The sequence below is a fragment of the Corythoichthys intestinalis genome, chromosome 7 (assembly GCF_030265065.1).
Source record: "Corythoichthys intestinalis isolate RoL2023-P3 chromosome 7, ASM3026506v1, whole genome shotgun sequence".
Lineage (NCBI taxonomy): Eukaryota > Metazoa > Chordata > Actinopteri > Syngnathiformes > Syngnathidae > Corythoichthys > Corythoichthys intestinalis.
The window spans coordinates 16,838,465-16,861,765 of record NC_080401.1 but is presented as its reverse complement, the minus strand read 5'-3'; the positions used below and the strand labels follow the sequence as shown (position 1 = coordinate 16,861,765).

The window sequence follows — 23,301 nt, the reverse complement described above, 5'->3', positions numbered from 1 at the left end:
CAGCAAGGGCATTGAAGATGAGACGTGGCTGGGTCTTTCAGCATGACAGTGATCCCAAACACACAGCCAGGGCAACAAAGGAGTGACTTCATAAGAAGCATTTCAAGGTCCTGGAGTGGCCTAGCCAGTCTCCAGATCTCAACCCCATAGAAAATCTGTGGAGGGAGTTGAAAGTCCGTGTTGCCCAACGACAGCCCCAAAACATAACACCTCTAGAGGAGATCTGCGTGGAGGAATGGGCCAAAATACCAGCAACAATGTGCGAAAAGCTTGTGAAGAGTTACAGAAAACGTTTGGCCTCCGTTATTGCCAACAGAGGGTACATAACAAAGTATTGAGATGAACTTTTGGTATTGATCAAATACTTATTTTCCACCATGATTTGCAAATAAATTATTTAAAAATCAAACAATGTGATTTTCTGTTTTTTTCTACATTCTGTCTCTCATGGTTGAGGTGTACCTATGTTGACAATTACAGGCCTCTCCAAGATTTTCAAGTGGGAGAACTTGCACAATTATTGGTTGACTAAATACTTATTTGCCCCACTGTAGCTGTTTTTTGTGGGAATATGTGTTTGAACAATTTGTTAAGAGCATTTAAAAAAAAAAAAAGTAGCATTTTATAGCATTTAGGCCAGCTGACTTTTGCTATGCAAGTTAGCCAGTTGTTCTTCTGTTGTACTCTGCTGTCCGCCCCAACCCTCCCATCTTGTCTCCAGCCTGCAATCAAAGAGCCCTAACAAAGCTCAGGTATTTTAATTTATTTTTAAACAAAAGTGCAATTCTGCATAGTTTGATGAAACACTCAGGAATTTTGTTTTGTATTCTCTTTTATTGTTCTTTTTAAAGTGCAATCTTAGCAAGCCTTTGTTTTACATCTCCTAAAATTTATTTTGCAACATATTTCACCATGTAGTAGTGAACTCAACCATACAGGAGTTCACTTGCATGCAACCCACCTGAGTTCACATGATAGCATTCACAAACTTGATAAGTTTGAATCATCCTAACATCCTAAAAGCAACTCTTTATAGAGTTCTGGTTCCTTTGAAATCTACTATCGAACTCTTACAACAGTCACTGTCAAAAGATGGGGAAATCTAATCACTTCTAATAAGGTGATAATGAACACAATTAGTTCAGGAAAAGTTCACCACATCGCTAAATGGCTTTGCAGATTTTGTAATTTAGTAAGGGTGTAAGGGTACATGTATTTGTATTGAACCATTTCGGTACGTGGTGCTCGGTTCGGAATGGAGGCGTACCGAACGAGTTTCTGACGTAATGTAACCCTTACTTTTCGAGGCTATGAGTCGAGCGGGTTACATTTTCTTTGTATAGATTATATATACTCCGTCTTCTCTACTATAATGAGGATCAACACGGTAGGACAGTATAACCCAGAAACGTCAACGGGGCGACAACGTGGCCACCGCGAGAACGCAGCGAAATGCGGACGTTAAAGTCAATCAGCCAATGCACACCAGTCGCCGTGCGGCCGCGTGTTCCAGAAGCAGCTCAACCCGACGCACGTGAAAAGAACGGGAGAGTTTATTATTTGATGCGAGACGCGACCCTCCTGCGCCAATACTACTACTGGTAGCAAGGATCGGGCAGACCGGAAGTCACTCGTGTAAAAATACGGTGGATCTGGTCGATTTTCAAACTAATCTGCAATCGTAACCCACTTTTTGAGTCCATCAGATCTCTTGACTGGTAGATCGAGGCACAGTTGACTCTTTGTTGATTTACTGCTGTCTTCTCTGCTATAATAATAACCAACACGGCCCGTGTTCAATACAAAACCCTCCTACCACAAAAAAACAAGTAGGAACTAATATTCACATAGGAACTAAAGTTATACAACATAAAATATACAATATAAATGAATACTACATAACATTTGTAGAATATAAACACATAATAAAATAAATAATAGCCCATTTAAATAAAATACATTAAAATGAGCTAAAACACCCTTAATTAAATAATAAGAATAATACACCGATCCTGCCTACACAATTAAATTTATTAATTTCTGTGTGGCGCTTTAACTTGATAAAATCCACCAATAATGCTTTTGAAAACCGTTCATAAGAAAAAAAAATGATTCATTGAGGCATTTGTAAAATACATGTTAAAATCTTTTTCATTGGGATTGCTTTTCTCTTTAGCACAAGACTTCTTTTTTCTTCTTTCTTTCAGAAAGAAAGCTGACCAATACGCAGGGTCTGAAAGGCAAATTGTTGTTGGATTATCTTTAAATACCTGCTACTTTTTGAGCAGAATTCTAGCTTTCTATAGGCTGATGTTCCTATTGTTGAAAGCACAAAGGTGTGTAATAAACAACTAGCACGTTTATATTTTGCATTTTGTTTTCTTACTGTACCGAAAATGAACCGAACCGTGACTTCAAAACCTAGGTACGTACTGAACCGAGATTATTGTGTACCGTTACACCCCTATAATTTAGGGATGCAAATATAAAAATACTACATCACACTAATACTCATAACTCTTCCAGTAATTTCTCAGAACCCCCGTCACTTCGAGAGCACACTAGGAAGAACTGATCTCTTAATATTTCTCCATCTATTTTTAGGAAAACTTTCTGTTGTTTTGTGAGTAACACCCTTGGTAGCCTGACACTAAATCATATGACAATACACAATATCAAGTGGCTTACATTGATGAATTTCTTTCTGATTAATGAGCATCATCACATGTATTCAATAGAAAGGGTGTTGGTCACTGTACTGTAACAAGGCCCAGTTGTGCCATGCCACTAGCTTCGCAAGGAGTGAATCATTTACATAAATGATCAATGCTGATAGCTCTCTAATGGATGAGGTGAAACTCATCAAGGCAAAATGCCACCACATGCGGAAGAGCTGTGCTCCGCTTCGCCACATCAGCTGGATCAAATACGCAAGCGCTATAATCAATGTGCATGATTTCATTCAATGCTTTCGCTGTGTGACTCCACTACGGCACTGCTCTGGCGCTCGAATCAGATGTGCAAGGCCTCTCTTTTTGACGGTCACTGCAACAAGAATGCATTAATTCAGCACAGCACGAGCGGCAGCGGAAGTTCCACTGCCGAGTAGAGTACCCGGTTGGTTTTCAAATTATTACGAAGTCCATACGTTAAACTGTTCTTCACATGATAATGGGAGTTCCCAGTGCTCAACTCAAGAGTCAAGGGTCTTTTAGTGTTCATTTCACACCCCTGTAAACAGATGATGAAAGACTGATTTTTCAAGACCAAATGATTATTTATTACAACACACATGATTTTTATGAGTATAATACAAGAAAGTCTAGAGCACGGGCTACATTACCTTAAGCACTCGATGGTACATTGATTAATTTGTTCATAAATAAATTATATGAACCCAAATGATGCTGCCACTTGACAGTATTCATAGACTGTAAGTACTATAATATCCGTAAATATGGGTTTACCACTCCAAAAGAGGATAGGCCTGATGAGAGTGATGAAAGCGGAACAGAGACAGTAAGGATAGTCAAGCTGTGAGTTGTGGCCGCAATTTCAACAAAGCGATTGAAAGAGGATTGCCAACTCTTTTCCTTTTTTTTCTCTGGCAAGGGCATTAATAGTATCAAGTGTAGGTTAAACAATGCATGTCCTGTAACTTTATTCATCAATTGAGAAATATCAGTAACATTGCGTTTGTGATGTGCATGTCTTGCTACCGTGTAGTGCAGCAGTTCCGCATGCAGTGGAATCCCAGGGTCAGTGTGTGCAAAACCAAGAGGGCCTGGAGTGACAGAAAAAAAACATTATTTTCCTAAAAAGAAACATTCAAAATTGAAACATTTAGTTATGGCATGCTGTTATGTACAGATGTTAACACGGGAGGCGAAAATGTCTTGAATAAAACAAAAACAAATCCAAGGCGCAATCAACAGTGTTTTCTTTCTTACTCTTGTCAATCATTGTAAGGCAGTTGTGGAGCCGAGATGATAGTGCTCACAGTATTTACATCAGTGACACTGGTGCTTGCACGGCTCTCCAAGGAACTACATTGTTGCCGCCTGACAGCACAGTGCCTTGTTCGTCTCCTGCGTATGCGGGGTGAGGTGAGAGTTTTATTTAAAGCACAGCAGATAAACATTTCATAAAGATCCACATGAAGCTGGGCTGTTACATTGGGGCGTGCACGAGTCCTTGGGCCATGAAATAGCTCCTCGTGCAATACTTTATTGATGATTATAATGGCCTGAAAGCAAAATAATTCTAGTGTTTGTCTGTGATCTTGAGTGGGTAAACATACTTATATAAATTAAAACAAATCTTATCTGTCTTAATATCAATTGCTAACGGTAGCATCTTGCAAGACTGATGATGGAAGGTCATTATTTACTTTTTATGCTTTATTTTTCACTAAAAAACAGGAAACGTATGTGCAATAATCACGAGTCGAGTTTGCCAGGTAACAGCTAAGCTAAATACTATCCGAGGACACTCACTCTATTCAATTTAACTTGGGCTTGCCTGGATCGTTTGGCGGAGTGCCACTGCCACTGCCACAAGCAGATGCTCCCGATAATAATATTTCATTTGGTAATGCATTGATAGCATTGACAAAGACGATTGTATTCCTCCATCCATTTTACCGGCCAACGTAATCTGTACACGTGTAAATAAGCTATCTGGTCAACGGGGCCAGATGGAACATGCCCAACTTTGTTCATATTTTTTTGTCAATTTACCATACAGGAAAATAATACAGTATAGGAAATCTTAAAAGCACATAACCCTTTGAGAAGTCGTGCAGCTTTGGTGTCTGTCGTCAATTTTTTCCACATCAGTTGTCTCGATTGTTTGAAGACATATCAATGCATATCCTTGTTTTATTTCTGAATTGTCATATATCATAAATCATTTGACATTCGGAATGAGATTTTTTGCTCTATTGGTACACGGCATCTGTAATTCTGATTGTGAATGTGGTAGCGACCTTAAATCACGTAGCTGTGGCATCATGGGTAAAGACAAAGAACTGATCTCGTAATTGGCTGATATGGAGGGCGGGACACCCATTGTGAACAATGAATCAAAACAACAACTAAAATGGACTGACTACCAACTTTTAAAATGGGAAGATCTTGCCTAACCGTTGAACTGTGTTAAAACTTTCTAAAAAGCATATTTCTTCTATTATTGTTATTATTACGTCTATTGAAATATTAGAATCATTTCATTAAAAAAAATTGAAGTGCAACTCTTACATAATGCTCTTTTAAAATCAGGTGCCTCACACTCAGGTTCAAAAATATGTGATTACGACAGCCTTAATCATAATAATAATAATAATAATATTAATATTAATAATAAAGATGCACCGATACCGATACTAGTATCGGCAGGGGGCGCCGATCCGGCCCGAAATGGTGGTATAAGTATCGGTGAGTACCAACAAAGACGGCGCCGATACCATTTACCGGTCCATTATTATAACGTTTGACCGCAGCCTTTTTTTTTTCTCCTGGTGCTCACTACACTCTGTCTCTGTGTTGTGTAATGACACGTGAACACCAAGCAGCTATCACTATTGGCCTGCTCCAGAACGGACCAATAGCCACTCCCGACCAATGGCAAGGGCGCTTTTTCATATGAAGGAAAAATAAACCAGAATAAATGGCGGCGGTCGGGAAATATTTCAAAATACAAATCCCGTCGACTAAAATCAATGTGTAACCCACGTTACTATGATAGAGAACACTGAACATGATTCACACGGAAATTTACTGAGCCAGGAATTATAATAAGAAAAATATCAACTCAAACGAAAGTTGATATAAAATTAGTGAGGAAAAAATAGGTTATTTAAAAAAAAAATAATCGTTTGATTTCATTACTTTTTAAAAGGCAACGACCTAGAAGCCAATGGAAAGTTGCGATATTTCTCTCCCTTAACCAATGAGCGAGCAGGTTCTAGGCCATTGGTAGGATGACAGGAGCGAACCGGTCTTCTCTCTCTCTTTTACTTCCTCATCGCGAGCTAGTGAAGACGCAGCTTCTTTGGTCTGTCTGACAGTTACAAACATACTGCGGGAAAAAAAAAAAAAACGGATTCAACTACAGTCTTTGTGCGTCATTGGAATTGTAAGTAAAATCGATTGAATCGCCACTAATTTAGTGGGGTCATATTACTGTTAATTTAATTTTTGCTGCGTCATCGCCACAATCGGCCGTTAGGAGGGCAGCTCGTGACAGCGCGGTTTGGCCAACCGTTAACTGCGTGCCGCCATCACCTTGTTCTGGTGAGTGTTTTATATGACATGTTATGAAACAAATGTATGAATATTAATGTTAATTTAATGTTTGCTACGTCGTCATCGCAAACTGGCTGTTAGGAAGGCAGTTTGTGACAGCGCGGGTTGGCTAACAACCGTTAGCTACGTGCCCTCATCACCTTGTTCTGGTGAGTGTTTTATATGACATGTTAAGAAGCAAAAAGATGAATTTGAAGCATGATGTTAATACTAGCTTGGCCTGTTTAGGCCGGGTCTTTTATGCGGGAGTCGCCTTTCATTGAGGACATCGTGGGAGATCGCTTGTGAAGCTTTTTTTTTTTTTTTTTTTTTTCCTTTTATTTTTCCGCTCTCGACCTGTCGAGCCACAGGAGTGGTTGTCGAAGGAGGGACCGGTGGCGAGCTAACCCAATTTTCGAACCTGAACTGGACACTTTTTTTTGTTTGAGCTGGGAATCTGGTAGGAACTTTACATAATACTCAACAGTGATTTACATGTGAGCTCACATAGCGTTTTGGGACTGGAATAAGACGTTGAAGGGAAAACACTAAATGCACTTAGTAAAGTTAGGGGGTGTAAAGTAACAGTTTTTTGGATAAATTGAGCATTTGTTTCATGCATTTAACTTTTCTTTTCAATGTACATATTGTAAATAGTTTAATATTTTTGTTTTTTTATTACACACAAAAACCCCACAATTATCTGTGTCTTGAGTTTTATTTGCTTCTGCCGGGTGCACGCTGTCTCCTGTGAGTCGAGTCTAGCTTCTGATGCACTGGTCCAATAAATAAACACGTTATAATCAGACAACGTAAAGTGATACAAGGTAAACTTTGTCACTTGTTAACCACCGGGTTACAAATGGCTGCATGCAAGATTTGCGGCCTGAAAGTTTCGAGATGTGGAGTTAAATTGGCCAGTTTCAATACCTCGAACCTAATAAAACATTTGAAGACGAAACGTGAACGAACACAACGAGTTTGAGCCTGCAAGAGCAGGACTGCTATCCAAAGGAAGGGCGCTGGACCGTTGCAACAATCTCTGGTAAGTTCACTACGTCAACTTTACTTGTCTTTTACTTAAAGAAATGCTGCAGTAATTTGGGAACTGTTTCCAAAGTAGGGTTGCCACCTTTCAGAAATAGAAATAAGGGACTCCCCCCCATCCCGAAAAAAGGAGGCTAATAGAGAGACGGGATGCTGTGGTCAATTATTATTACTTATAATTGTTAGCGTCCGCAAATGCGGAAACCAAGTTGGACCTCGAAGCGGACAACAAGCGGGGGATACATACAAGGGTTTAATGATTGCAAACAAAAAATAACACGCGATCGCGGGATAGTAGAAATAACAAAAGGAGTCTGTGACAGCAGGTCGACGGAGCTCAGTACTACAAACGCGAAGGTTAACTAAGACGATAGGCAGCCAAAAAGCCAAAATAAAAACACTCAAATACCTGCATAGGGTAGCGGTTACAAACAAGTGCAGCACACTAACAGAAAAAAACCCAATGCAGGGGCGTAACAAGCAAATGTAGTGAGACTATAGTGCGAGATGTCAAATGGCGATCAGCAAGGCAAATATCTCGGCAGCCTTCTCTGAGATCACCCGTGCTTAAATGCTGCGTTGATGAGCCTGCATTGGATTCAGGTGCGACATCAGGAACGCCCCCACTAACAGCCCAGCAACAAAACACAATCTAACCAGCAGCAGAATGTGACAATAACTTCATGAAAGTTGCACTGTTTGGCCTTTGAGAGGTTTAAAAAAGTTTACTCAGTTCATTCAGAGTTTATTATTATGAATTTATTTTTACTTTATTACTGTTGGGCTAGTATTATACTTTGTACTAATCTTTTTCCTATTTTGCAAAGGTAAGCAACAGCCTGACAAAGCTTTGATAGCAATGATTTAACATCCAATTATGTAGCTTTTTTTTTTTTTTTTTTTTTTTTTGGGGGGGGATTAAAAAAAAACAACAACAACAAAAAATTATATATATAAACGGGGTGGTATCGGTATGGTATAGGTATCGACCGATACTGCACAGCCAGGTATCGGTATCGGGGCCAAAAAATGGTATCGGTGCAACACTAATTAATAATAATATACAGTGATCCCTCGCTACTTCATGCTTCAAACTTCATACCCTCAGTCCATCGCGTTTTTTTTTTTTTTTTTTTTTTTTTTTTTTTTTTTTTTTTAATTAAAAAAAAAAAAAAAATACATAAGAGCTGTCCCAAGCCGATCGTGCAGTCTTCCTCTGGCTCCCTCCCCCTCCCTGCTCTTTGTTCATCAGGCAGGCAGTGCACATGCACTGGAGTTGGTTATTAAAGTTAACGATGAATGACAGATGAATGTGTGTGATCTTGCCAGAGCCACGAACTTCTGAAGCACCGCATGTGTCAATCATCGTTTAACTTGTTGAACAGTTTCTGTGAAAACTTATTGTGTGTAAGTGAGCAGCTCCTAGCAGATTTGAGTAGTAGACTCACTCAGTGAAGCATTTAATAAAGCCAAGCATTTTTCTACTACTACTACTGTATTCTTGTTTAAAAATAATTCGTTGGGACAGTAACATGATTAAAACTTATCATAATTATTACATTTGAAGTGCTTAAAAAACATTTATTATATATATATATATATATATATATATATATATATATAATCTGAATAAATACATTGAACACACCAAAAAACACAGTGCACTACTTCACGGTTTTTCACTTATCGCAGCGGGTTCGGGTTCTTAGCTGCGAAAAACGAGGGATCACTGCATTGCATATCCTGTAACATTTTTCGACCAACGTTTTCAAAAGCAGACTGAACATAGGCAAGATAGGCAAGTGTGTGTCTTGCACTCTGGGAACAATTGTATGTTTATTGCTATTCTGTGATCCTAGAAGTTATTTTATTTTAAATGGCCTAACTATGATCAACAGCTTCATGAGATGGATCTCTGTTTTGATAGTTATGCCTTGAACCTCATAACCATTTCAAATGAAATGGAGCAAGACAGGTCACTTTGAGTTGAAAACACACTAATTTGATTGAAATTCAAACTGGGAGCAAAGAAAGATGACGATGCCATTAACTGTGTTACAATAGCCTATTTAAGACCCTCTCTCATATTGCTGTGCTGCAATATTTTATTTATTTATTTACTATTATTATTTATCATTGTTTATTTCATGACTTCCAAATGGCCTCTTAGGATATTATAGACTTTGGAGGGATGGAAAATTGTGCAGTTTGAAAGAAACTCATCTGAGATTCACCGATTAAGGTGCATCTCATCCGTATCCAAAACTGCTTCCTCACATGAGAACGAGTAAATGAATCACATGAACTTTATTGAATTGTTCCACGAGGATCCTTTTGTATTGCTTTTTAGAAGGAAATATTAAAGAATTGTGCATTTACAGTAATATTACATTTTTCCCACTACTTTATTTACAGGCATTCATATGAAAAAACAATCATGTTGATAGAAATTAGGGAAGCACCAAACACTCGGTGGCCCAAATTGTGTTTTCCATTTCATTCCAAAAAATACAAACACAAGCAATATCATTAACTGAATAATTAAATTCTTGTTTTCCCCATGTTTAACTGATTAGACATGGGGAAAAGATAAATCTGTCTTTAAAGGCTTTAATAGCTTTAATGTGACACATGGAAGTTTGGAGGACTGCTGTTGTAGTTGTTTATATTGTGTTGTTTATTCAAAAAGTGCAGCTGGACATAAAAGAGGTTGGAGTGAACAGAGAGTAAATAAATTGAACAATGATACAAATATCTGGTTGAATATAAATGCTCCCTAATTTAGGTAGAATTGCCATTTTGATATGACTGCTCTTTCGAAGGGGACACCATGTGAGGAGGGGATGTTGTCATACTGTCATAGGGTAAGGCGAGTGAGGAAGCAATGTTATTAATGTTAGGGAATGTAATGTAATGTGGGGAATAAGTCATCTGTGAATATTAATGAGTCGACATCAATCAATTTTTTTGGCACACACTTTCTATCTACCCATCCATCCATCCATCCATTTTGATTTTGATTTATTCTTGTCAAGGTTGCAGGGTACTTCAGCCTATCCCAGCTGACTTCGGGCGAAAGGCAGACTACACCCTAATCTGGTTGCCAGTCAGTTGTAGGGCACACACAGAGACAGACAACCATTCGCACTCACAATTACGCCACCACTGAGTAGGAATTGATCTCCATCCAATAGGGCTTTCAATTTTGTTTAGATATGCTAATATCAAGTACAAATATATGAACTCGGCTATATTTTCATCACTTCTTTCAGTTTACCATTGCAGCATTTCAAAGGTCACACAAGCTGGACAATAAGGAAACTGAAGTAAGCAAACTTTCTTTGTGAATAGGATTGTCAGAAGTGACACATTTTTATCAACCGATTGGCAGATAGGAGTCTGTCTAGCTCTACACTTTGGGAGCTAGAGTGTGCTAATGGACTAAGCATCCCATTTAGAGGGCGCCATGTTACAGTATTGCACTGATCAGTTATTTTGGTGCTGTCATAACTTTTGTCAATAGAAGTGAGATAAATGTAAAGCTACCATACTGAAGCAGAACCAACTGTACCGGGATTAATATATCATTTCACTATATTTTAAAAATTAATTGTGTGTCAAAACCCAGATTGGACAATCACTAAGCTTTAAACATCACTAGATTGTTACCTTCACCATTAGACGAAACCTACGGAAGTCAGAGGTTATGTTTTCGGTGCCGTATGTCTGTCTTTTTGTCTGTCTGAATTGGTATGTTTATGGTCAAGATAACTGAAGAACGAATAAAGAAATTGTTATCAAACTTGAAGGATATGTTCATAATATGAAACGGAACACGTTATTCAATTGTTTGAGCTCATAGGTCACAGAGGTCAAAGAAAGGAATTTTGCGATGAAAACAGGTTAATTGTTATTTCCAGGGTTGGTGATACGATGAGAAGAGAACGAGTCAACGTTCACAGAGGCCAAAAATATGGCGATCCTTCAGCTTTGTTTGCTTGGGTAGGGGGCTGCTCTCTCAGGTTGTTCCTCTAGTTGTAATATTTTTTGGGATTTAAAATAATGTGGAGCAGGCCACAATAGCTGCCTGAGATACTGCTATCGTCAGTGCCAGTCAAACCACACATTGACACCCATGCCAAAGGACACTGTCGACTTGTGTAACAGATCTGTTCTTTGCCAAAATACTGTATAGCACTCCTCTACATACGCACACACACACACACACACATTTAATTACACTACAGTTAGATTCGTGCTATGACATCCCTTCAATTATTCCTCTTTCAGGATTTAAGATAAGAGCTGAGAAGGTTAAATTGCATGTAGATGTGCAGTACCAGGAGTATGCTCAGTTAAATCTTAATCAAACTCATGGTCAGCTGAGCTGTGCTCACAAAAAGAGAATTAATGATATACCAAATAAGGCAACATTTTCAATATGTTTCCAGTGACTGCAACTGCCTCTTTTTCCCACAAAAGTAGTACTGACTGTGGGATCATTTCCGTCCTAGAAGGTTCAATATGGTTCCGCGTGTGATCTACCACGTTCAGTCCGTTACTTCAAGGCTTGTCACATTCTGATGAGATTTTTCATTGTTAAGGTTTTTTTGGTCCGAAAGAAAATAGCAGGCAGCCTTGTGGCCAAAAAGATTCGGCGTCAAGTATCTCTTGGCACATACTACCTCTCAATAAATGATACAGAATATTGTTCAATTGTTTGCACCAAGCCTATCTTAAATAAACATTAAAATGAAAAAATAAACTACTTTTGTAAAAATGCATAGCACAGTTCACTTCCATTGCAAGGAAATCCTCAATTGAACTGTCAGTAAATAAATACGCTTCCCATCGAACTACACACCGCCTCAAAAGAAAAACTGAACTTATAATACACACCGCTTTTTTTTTGGAAGTTTTGATACGCTCTTTTACAGACTGTCAAGTTCAGTTGCATATAACCACCCGTTTCTATTTATTTATTTTATTTTATTTCTTAGCCCACTAGGTGTCCCCGCACTGTTCACTTCAATGGCAAATGTGTTGACACTCTAAACCAGGGGTTTTCAACCCAGTCCTCAAGGCACACTGTGGGTCCTGGTTTTTGTTCCAGCCGATCCAGCAGAGACAGTTGAACCAATGAGGCTTCTGCTAAAACAAGCCACACCTGACTGCAATCAACTGATTGCACTTGTAAAACACCAGATTGGGGAAAAAGTGTTGTCATCTTGTTTGGTAAGAATGAAATCCTGCACCCACAGTGTGCCTTAGTGGAATAGGTTGGGGACCCCTGCTCTAAACAACATCCTGCTGGGTGCCCACAGCAATCACGCCTGTTAGATACTCCTTTCCGTCCCTTGCATGTGTCCGTCCTGTTTTGTCCGTAATAACCTGAAACCAAATTTCCATTGCTGTTGGGAAAATTTTGTAAACAATACCTAAACATGAATATTCAACAAAAAATTAAAATCACTAGATGCTACATGCAAGCTGGCTATTTACACAGCAGAAAAAACAACTATCTTATATGTTTCTTTTATTGTTTAACTCTAATTTAACAATTTCATTCTTTTACTTAAAACAGGATTAATTAAAAATAAATAACTGCCTTTAATTTTCTTCATTATGCACATCATTAATTAGTTTATAGCCTGAAACGGTCAAACGAGTCACAGAAATCTTTAATGTACATGTATTTAATTAGAGTGCACTTTGAGACCTGTGCCCTGGCAGGCTAAATATTGAACTTTTTTTATGCAAGAAATTTCAATTACATCCGAGAAACGGAGGCCTAGTACTGTGCATAGAAGTCATTAAGCCTTATTCAATTGGTCTCGGGAGAACCCCGGGGTTTCACAGATGAGACAAGCACGGTCCTCACTCCCATAGATCAGGATGCCTGGCTCCATAGCTCCAAAATGAGGCCAATACATCAGAAAGCTATCAACACTTACGTCAACATTGTTTCATAAAGAATGGGAAGTTTTTTTTCATTTTTGAATGTTTTTTCCCTCTTCTCCTGCTGATGTCCTCTTGTTTAACACATCTGCCTCTGGAACAGTGGCAAGGGTCATTAGTATCACATTTTATATTTTTAGTATCATTCTGTTTCATAAACCTAATGTAAACTAGATATTGATTTTCCTTAGAATTTGTGCGGGTCATTAAAAAGTATTAAAAGTCATGATCATGAATGTCAAAAAGTGGGCCTTAAAAAGCATTGAAAAGCATTAAATTAAAATGTTGAGGCATTAAAAATATATAAACTTGATGGTTAATTTAAAAAAAAAAAAAAAAATGTTTTTTTTACATAATTCATTTATATCTAAATCTAATTTTGATTATCTTTCTAAGTTAGGGCGCAGACCGCTGAGGTGACATTAGAGAGTAGGGGTGTGACAAAATATCGAAATGGTGATATATCGTGATACTTTGTATCCCAAAAGGTTATCGATATGCTCCTGAAAAAAATGAGATATCATTTTAAAAAGGTGTCAATGTCTTAAGGAACCAACAAATTGCTACCAAAATCTTCCACCATAATAGTGTCTCAGTTAACTCTAAACAAACCTGGTCTTGCCTTGATGGTGCTCGACACCCAATCCATTTAGAAACCAGAGCATTCACAGTCATTCTGTCAGATTATCAGGGCATTTATAGGTCACTTGCTGTTCATTTTAGGGGATTTCCAGGTCATTTCCTGTTGAGTTTGAGTCACTGCCTATTCACTTGGGTGATTCCCAGGTCATTTCCTGTTCTGTAACACAAAATGTACAGGAAGTGACCCATAAAATACCCCAAAATCAACAGGAAGTAACTGAAAATCAACAGGTAAATGACCTAAAATGGCACAAAATTACATCATTGCCTGGCATTGGCTGCTACTGACGGCCATAGACGTTCAATCCGTTTGAAGTGGGATGGACGACAGCGAAAGTTCATTCGCTGCCACCCTCCCAGTTCAAATGGATTGGATGTCTATCAGTGATAAACTCAATGTAATCAATCAAATTTATTTATATAGCCCTCTCGTTTTTCTGGATGAGTTCATGTGACAGTATGGGCGTTTATGCTTCTCGGTTTATCTTCCGGAACAGTTACGTTATCGTAAGCCCAGTTTAGGGCTGGGCGATATGGCCTTAAACATGTATCACGATAAATTGAGCAGATTTATCTCGATAACGATAAATGACGATAAATTCGCCCAAGCGGACTGTTATATAATTTGAAAATCTGAATCAATGCATGAAATACAGATTAACTATTTCTTGTTGATTTATTTACCAGCATTCAATTTGATATACTGTATTTAACAATTGTACATGCAGTCTAAACATTAAATTTATAAAAATTAGGGCTGTCAAAATTATCGCGTTAACTGGCGTTAATTAATTTTTTTAATTAATCACGTTAAAATATTTGACGCATTTAACGCACTTGCCCAGCTCAGACATATTTAAATGTCACTAGAGTGAAAGGCCCCCCTGTTAATTGTGTTTTGCGGAGTTTTGCTGCCCTCTGCTGGCGTTTGGGTGCGACTGATTTTATAGTGTAAGTAATTATTGCCATCAACAATGGCGGGCTACTAGTTTATTTTTTGATTGAAAATTTAACAAATTTTATTAAAACGAAAACATTAAGAGGGGTTTTAATATAAAATTTCTATAACTGATTTAGAACTGATTTATTGTTATAATAAACAAATACAGTCCTTATGTACCGCATGTTGAAAATATATATCCATCTTGCGTCTTATCTTTCCATTCCAACAATAATTTAGAGAAAAATATGGCATATTATATAGATGGTTTGAATTGCGATTAATTACGATTATTTAATTTTTAAGCTGTAATTAACTCGATTAAAATTTTTAATCGTTTGACAGCCCTAATAAAAATGTATTGTAAGCAATAAGAATTCAAGTATGAACATTTATAACAGCGTGTATGACTTGAACAATGTACATTGTCAAAATCAATATGCCTGTGCAAACATGTAATTGTAACACAAATGACTTGCAGCTTGAACAGTACACTTCAAAAAGACAACTTATTGTTAATGGCTGCTGTGATATAATTATTAAATACAAGTGTTTACTTTATGGTTTAAGGGTCCCCCCCCCCCCCCCCCCCCCAGTGCATTTTTTCATAAATGCACGCACAATAAAAATAGCTGGGGCCATTTCTCGGTCATTATAAGTTTCGCCGTTGGATTGTACTTTATGCAGAATTCTTTACCATCACAAAAGCTATCAGAGGAATCACACACACAGACAGATACAAAATAACGCCACATAGTAATTGCTAGATGCAGTCCGTGCCCAATCCACTCATTAAGTTCAGCCGTTTCGACAAGGTTAGAGCCTCTATCCGACTCCATAACGTTCATTTGTAGAGTTAGCCGCTAGCTAGCGTTAGCCTGGCTACCAGTAGAAAGCACTGAAAGCACCATCTCCGGAAATCGTGAGAACAAAGGAGGACAGCGGGTGAAAGCCCGTCTGGATGCCACCAAGAGTCTACTAAATGTCGGTTGAAAGTTTGGTGAACCTCCCTTAAGCCACACTCCATCACGTTTTGCTTGTAGCGTTAGCTGCTAGCGTTAGCTTACCGGGCTTTTGTTTGATTGGCTTCCTGATGATCACGTGACTCCCTACGTAAGCACATTCACTGCTTTCTTAAAGGGGAATGAACATAGACGAACAACACAGAATCAAAGCGGGATGAAAAGACTATTTTCTTGTTTTATTAATTTACCGAATTTACCGACATGGTCAAAATTACGTCGGTCATCGTTAAGAATTTCGGTGACGGTAAATTTTCGGTTTACCGCCCTGCTCTAGCCCAGTTATCACTCTTATGTACTACTTTGCGTTCTATTTTTAGGTCTAGAGGTTATACTAGGGATGTCACAATCACATATTTTTGCACCCGAGTCCGAGTCACCTGATTTTGAGTCCCAATCCAATACCACGTTTTCCAGAGGTCGTCTGAAATAGCACCTTTACACACTTTATGACGTGTGTTTGACCCGAATCGTCACGTCCTAGCAAAACATTTGTTCATTGCTGATGTCACTAGTTGTAATTTCAGATAAGTATTTTGGAGTATTTGGAAAATATTTAAGTTGTCAACGGACGCGGGTCTGTTAACAGAAGGACTATCCATGTTGTTGTAATGTAGTACGCATTAGGGCCAAATAAAGAAATATTATTTCGTAGGGGTAATGTAGCTGTAATCAACTGCGCATTTTACGTACATTAACCGTAGCTGAGAGCTACGACGAAACATTAGTATGAATGCTTCTATTGATTATAATTTGATAAAGATGAGGCATAATATTAAGGATTTCCTTACTTGTTAAACCGAACACAAGATGCTTTCATTATTGTTGATTTTAACAGAGGTGGCAACGCGCTGCATAAAGTATTTAGCTGCTTATTTAACTACAATAGCCCTACGTAATAATACAATTGTTCTTCTGTTACTATAAATTTGACATTAATTCTCGTAGTAAGAATTTAACTTTTTTTCTTGTATTACTACGAAAATGAAAGTCGTACTATCGCATATAGGGCTAATGTAGCTAAATAAGCAGCTAAGTACTTTAATTAAGAGCGTTGCCGCCTCTGTTAAAAACCATATTGAAGGCATCTTTTGTTTTAGGATCGGTTTTACAAATAAGGAAATACTTGATATTTCGCCTTTTCTACATCAAATTATTAACCATAGAATGATTTACCGTAATTTCCCGAATATAAGGAGCACCCATGTATAACGCGAAACCCAAATTTACTTGTAAAATCTAGGGAAAATTATTGTACCCGTTTATAACGCGCACCCTAATTTTAGCACCAATAAATAGAAGAATACAAGAAAAGAGAGCTCGTGTACAGATACAGAAATTTCATTTTACTGACTGGTGAAACACAGCACAAGCATAGCACATTGGTAGTTCAAAACATTACCGTAAACTGATACTTTGATTTGGTAATAATATGATTTGACAACTTCTCCAACTTACTAGAATCCAGGAGAAAACAAAACAGATGTGGCTTTTCTTTTAAAGGCTGCTGTATAATTTGCTCGTTTCATCTTGATGAATAAATGTTTCTTCCATGGATAGATACAGTAAAATAAAAGAGAGGCTAGAAGTCGGAAAACCGAAAGCGTGCATCGCTGTAGACTAACAAGAGGAACTATTGTTATTTAGGTTTGAGTTTCCCGAGGGATAGATATAGTTGACGGACACAGAAAGTTGCGGAGCTGCAATAAACGTTGACTCAGATGAGTTCAAGAAACTAAATTCTGTGCTTTATGAATAGTGAAAGAAGCAGAATTTAACACAGACGAAATAATTTGACCAATCAGAGTGAAGTATTACCGTGTAAGGCGTTATAACAGAATTCACCGGCGGAACTTATGTTGTCACGTTGTATAGTTCCCGGGGGGAGGTATTTTGTTGAGGGAACAGCCGGAAAGATAGTTATATTCCGCGGGTTGCATGTGAGATAGACATTGCTACTACTGGTGCACGATAATTATTGGTCCGATAATAGGAATTATGACCTCATCCCAATAAATTCAATAACATTATTAATAGGACCGATAATATGTACTGTGCTGGCTGGCCTGGAAATCAGTTGAGCATTTGCGGGGCATTGCTGCCACCTATTGATCAGAATAATTTGCTGCATCTATAATTTGTTCCACGAACTCATTCACTTTACACAGTGCTCTGTCTAGCGGTAGCATTGACAATCGTGAATGATTTCTGTTACTTACGTTTCCGCCTCGGAATTATATGTCTGTAAGTATTTATTTACTATAACATATGGATGTGCAATATATGTTTACTTTGGTGGTGAAGGGTCATATGTACAGAACTTCATAAGTTGTTGTGTTATAGAAGCCAGCCAATGCTTAAGGCTAGTAGCTCAAGCTAGTGTGCTATGCTATGCATACATATAATAGTTGTCGTGTAATGTTAGTCCTGTCAGCATGCTTGGTAGGATTTTATACTATGCAGATAATTGATTGTGATTGACTAAAATTATATTTATTTGAAAAAATAAATATTGACACTTTAATTGAAGTCAAGACTATTCTTGTCTTTGTTTTGTTCATTATAATAATGTTCATGTCAGTATGAAAATTCTGTTGAAGCCAAAGGCAAATGTATGTTGAATCCACCATTTCTTTTTTTTTTTTTTTTTTAAACCTCCAGGTGTTCAAAAACTCGAGTGACAATAGATTTTAAAAATTAAATATTTATTATCGGTTGTCAATATCAGTATCGGCTTTGGGGAGCAGGAAGTTATCGATATCGGTACCGGTTTCAAAAAATGGATATTGTGCACCCCTATTTGCTACCGTATTTTGTTGCAGCCTAAATGTCAATAAAGCAACGCGGATTAGCTCCGTTGTTTGATACTCCGCCTCCGACTCCTTCCGTAGCTCGCCACGACCGAAACAAAATGGTGACGTCACGTACCATAATGGTCGGTCAACGGATGGCCGCATACGTTTCTTCAACACAACATGGCCGTGTCAATATATATATTTTTTTTTAAATCGGTCTTTATATATATATATATATATATATATATATATATATATATATACTCCATCCCTGTACCCGTTTATAATGTGCAGTTGCACACCATGATTTTACAAGTTGATTTTGGGGGAAAAAAAGTGCGCGTTATATTCGGGAAATTACGGTATACACTGCAAATTCATAACGTCAATCAGATTATTTTTCTTAAATCTCGTCAAATAACTTTCTCCATATTGTTCTGAATGTTAAAGACTAGTTAAAAGTCATGGGTCAGATTATTCCCCTTACTTTAAGTAAATATTACTATTTGTTCTTATCAAGCCCATACATCTAGAAGTTGGTCAATTTTCACCTAAATCAAAAATAATTTGCTTTCAGACAATGTTATGAACAATATCTACTCTTGAATTAAGAACATTTCTTACAAACAAGCTTTTTTAACAATTAAATATACAAATTTATTGTATGAAATAAGTGTTAAACATATTTTCAGCTAGCTATTTTTCTTGTTACTAGAAATCTAAGTGAGTAAAATTACCTTGCAGCAATGGCAGATAATTTCACTTATTTCTAGTAGATTTACACTGAAAATAAGGGAATTTAACTAGTTTTTAGGAGGTTTTTGCAGTTTACTAATGCTTCATTATAGCTCCCAGCTAAGGTACATGCACATAAAGTGCGTAGTGGCTTACAACTACATTATCCCTACGTAATAGTATGCTTTTTTTTCATAGCAATCGTACAACTTTATTGTCCTAGTCTTTTTATTTATTATTTTTTTTTATTTGGCCCCAATCCTCCATCGTAAATGCAGACCGTCACATACCGAAATGTTTCATTAGCCAATTTTTCAAATAGATCTTTCTTGTTCTTCTTGGAAAAAAATAACGTTTTAAAAAATATATATATATTATTTGTTATGATATGTTGCAATTTCACCGCGGTGGGGCTGTTCGACTTCGATTCAGCCCAACACCACACCTTTAAATAATCCTAGGAGAAACCCTGAAATGTGCTAGATAAACATTGCCATTCTTACAACAAAGATGGCATGATTGTGAAAGTGGCTTTAAAATGTACTATACCTCTATGTGCCAGCAGATCTGTGCTGCATTAACGGTCCTGTAAAATGGAAGTCAACGTCAAATAATTTGACACGCCAAAGGGACAAGGGAAAAAAGAAAAAAAATATTAAATTTGTGTGATAAGGCTTCAGTATCGTAGAAAACAAACACTGCTCATGTGTCAAATGTCAGTCAACTCTCTGAACTTGTTAGTCGCCTTCTCACAAACATACACTCAAGAAAGCTTTCACTACTAAGCTTAGGGTGCTTTCCACATTGCACTCAACAGTGCAATGAAAAATGTGTGAAGGAAATATTTGCCTTTCAAAAAATAAGCACCATGCTAGTTCACTCCTAAACATCCATGCATATGCCCTTTCATTAAAGCTGCAGGGTCCCCAGGTAGGGTGAAACGTAGCACCGTATAGTCCCAAAAATACCATATTAGAGGACGGAATATATACATTAATTAGCTTTTTTCATTTCCCTTCAAAAGAATAATACAAGTTATATTATATGGTGTCAAAGTAATGAAGTAAATGGTGCATACATCCACATGCCTAAAATAGATATATAATGAAATCATATCTTTTGATATTATACATTGCCTAAAACATAAAAATATATTCATTCTTTTTTTTTTTTCTATCGGAAATATGTGTGAGGAAAAATAGCCTATATTTTTTTGTAATGATCTATAAATAGTCATGCTTCAATAAAAGCAGTCTTGCACACAAGAGCTTGTAAAACTCAAGACATTGATGACTTTTTGTAAAAGTACATTTGATTCCAATGTGGAGCCAAAACCCTACTCCTCTTTGTTCAGTATCTTGATTGAACGAACATCTTTCCTCCTCCTGCTCTCCTGTTATATTATTTTCTGTTACTGAAGTATCAAGTTCAGGTACTTTATATAGTCTTTGACATCCTACAATATATCTGTATGACTTTTATGAAAAAGAAACATTACAACACTCCAGTCCATAGTCCCATTCATTAGGCGTTTTTACCCTCCATATTTCATGAATTTTTTGCACTTTTTCAGGTAATTGTTTAAGTTATTTGTTTTTTTGTGTGTGTGTGTGTGCAGTAAAGCAATATGTACGCTACAACAAGTCATTGTAATGTTTTATTTACTTTTAATTCCAGGATTCAAGTGACACGGTAAAGTAAATAAAAATGTTCATCAAAATATGTATGTAGGAATTGTCTTCTTGCATTAATAATAATTTAATAAATGCATCATTTACTGTAACTCACTGCTACATTCGAGATGTGCAAATTCAACTTTAATTAATTGTTTGTATAATTTTCTTCACAGATGCAACAATCGGACCCAGTGTATTGTGATTACGGGTTCTGACGTCTTCCCAGACCCTTGTCCAGGAACTTACAAGTATCTGGAGGTCCAGTATGAGTGTGTGCCCTACAGTAAGTATAACACAGTTCTCACCCTATGTTCATAAGTTAAAAAGTCACCCTCCACATCCCTTCAACCCTTTGCTCCTGTCCTCAGTTTCTTTCTCAGCATCATGGCACATCACCCTCCCATTTCCAGCTCTAACCTTGTCCCTATTGTCTGCTCTCTTTGTCCGCAACACCTATGAGTGCCCTTTTCCTCTCTCGCTCCTTCCATCTATGTCATGCCATGAACTTTTCATGATCTATAACCTGTCAAACATTTTGGTTCTTCTCTGTTCTTCCATGTTTTATTAATGTCTTCACCGTGATTTCAGCGGTCCGACGACCTGGGCTATGAGTTAGTAGAACAGAAAGAAGTGTAAAAAGTCATGCTGACTCTCCATAATTGCAAGCAAGTGTTTCATTACTCTAACATGGAGAAATCTGTCAGGCAAAAGTGCTGCTCACCTCGATGGCTTAATATGTGTCAATAAAGCAGGTGTAGAGGCATACTAACAGATGTTTCATTATGTAAGAGAACATAACGGCTGCACTCATAAGTCAGCAAGATAATCTTTCCTACGAATAGATATTGTCAGCATTTTGTCTTTTGCCTACTTGTAAAACAGTCGTCGCCTTTCAGCACCCAAACAAAATTCAGACTGCCCTTTGCATTAAAAAATACCCTTTTGTCCTTTGAGGTACCACGTTCATTTGCAATTTGTGAAGAATATTCCCCCAAGTAACCTTTACAACCTGATTAACGACAGAGTTATATGAATTTCCAGACTTGCTAATCAGATGCAACTGGAATAATTTGAGTAGAAATGATGGGATGATATTATTTCCCTCATCATTCGGTTTTGTAAAAAAAAAAAAAAAAAAAAAAAAAAAAAAAAACCTACAGAAATGCAGGCCACAGTGTAAACGTCTCTCTTTGTCATACAAGTATAGCATTGTTAATTTGCATTACCTGTGCAAGCTGCCCATTAGTGTGCATTCAGATTGCACTGGTGAACATCATTAGGTGGGGAACATCTTGACATCTTAAAGGTCAACTTCTCTAAGGCTTGAAGGGCCTGTTGTTAAAAACAGCAACCAGTAATGAGTATCCTCCTTGAGCTTTTAAAATCCTGTTTCACCTAAACATCTATTCGTTACCCACCTCATTATTATATATTGATCATATGTCTTACTGTGCCACCTTGGGCTTTAACAGAGGTATTAGCCTTGAGGCGAACTGTCCTCCGCCCACAGTTGACTTAAAGCACTTTCCTCCTTCAAGGATACAAACAAGATTTCTCTAATTTGGGGAAATATATCCTCTAAACAAATGTATAGTAAAATTAGTAGCAAAAAATTAAAAGGCAAAAAACAGAAACATTTCATTCTCAGGAGTTTCCGTCTGTGCATGTCTGTAGCACCCATGTTTTTGCCTCTCAAAGGTCCATGCCCAACCAGAATAGGAGCAAGAACACAGAATGTGTCCTATCGCAACTGTCCTGGTAAGTGTTTAGTGTATTCCCAGTGTGACCACCCCATCCCGTCCGCACAAGCCCAGTTTATCCCTCTCCAGTCCGACAAGTGTTTTGTAAAATGTGAATTGTTTTGTGACTCTCCTTGAACCAATCCGCTATTTCCTAATTAATGCACAGACACATGCCTATACACTTTGATTTGTGTAAATACAGGTAGCCAATCTCACTAATTCAACTGCTAAGATTAAAACAGGTTTTGCCAACTGATGTCGCAGTTGTAGTTTAAGTGAGATGTTTTATAAAATAAGCTACCGGTATTTCAAAAAAGGCATCCCACAAACTATTGGTGCAATGCTACCATTGCAGACATTTTATCATAACTGAATAGTGCATCTTCACAGGATGGATTTTTGGGGGGGTTTTGTGCTTGACAAGAGGATACACTGGTCCATTGTAAACAATGTTTACCTA

At 37.5% G+C, this 23,301-nt stretch overlaps 1 protein-coding gene and 2 long non-coding RNA genes across 32 annotated transcripts in view; 2 read left to right on the top strand and 1 right to left on the bottom strand.

Annotated features, from left to right (window-relative positions):
• The window catches only part of adgrl2a (adhesion G protein-coupled receptor L2a), a 218,478-nt gene that overhangs the window by 106,791 nt on the left and 88,386 nt on the right, over positions 1-23,301 (top strand). For 19 of the 30 annotated variants that reach the window (XM_057842113.1, XM_057842097.1, XM_057842110.1 and 16 more), the window contains exons 4-5: positions 21,273-21,382; positions 22,798-22,857. In XM_057842113.1, coding sequence (XP_057698096.1) covers positions 21,273-21,382; positions 22,798-22,857 — 170 coding nt within the window. The remainder of the gene's footprint in view (positions 1-21,272; positions 21,383-22,797; positions 22,858-23,301) is intronic. The other 11 variants (XM_057842115.1, XM_057842091.1, XM_057842112.1 and 8 more) reach the window with 1 other exon arrangement.
• On the top strand, positions 4,018-8,198 carry LOC130919420 (uncharacterized). The gene is made up of 4 exons (XR_009063956.1): positions 4,018-6,135; positions 6,229-6,293; positions 6,387-6,454; positions 6,534-8,198. It is a non-coding gene; the product is annotated as an uncharacterized LOC130919420 (long non-coding RNA).
• LOC130919421 (uncharacterized) lies at positions 4,044-22,495 on the bottom strand. Its single transcript, XR_009063957.1, has 3 exons — positions 22,326-22,495; positions 19,973-20,009; positions 4,044-4,088 (listed from the first exon to the last, which is right to left on the bottom strand). It is a non-coding gene; the product is annotated as an uncharacterized LOC130919421 (long non-coding RNA).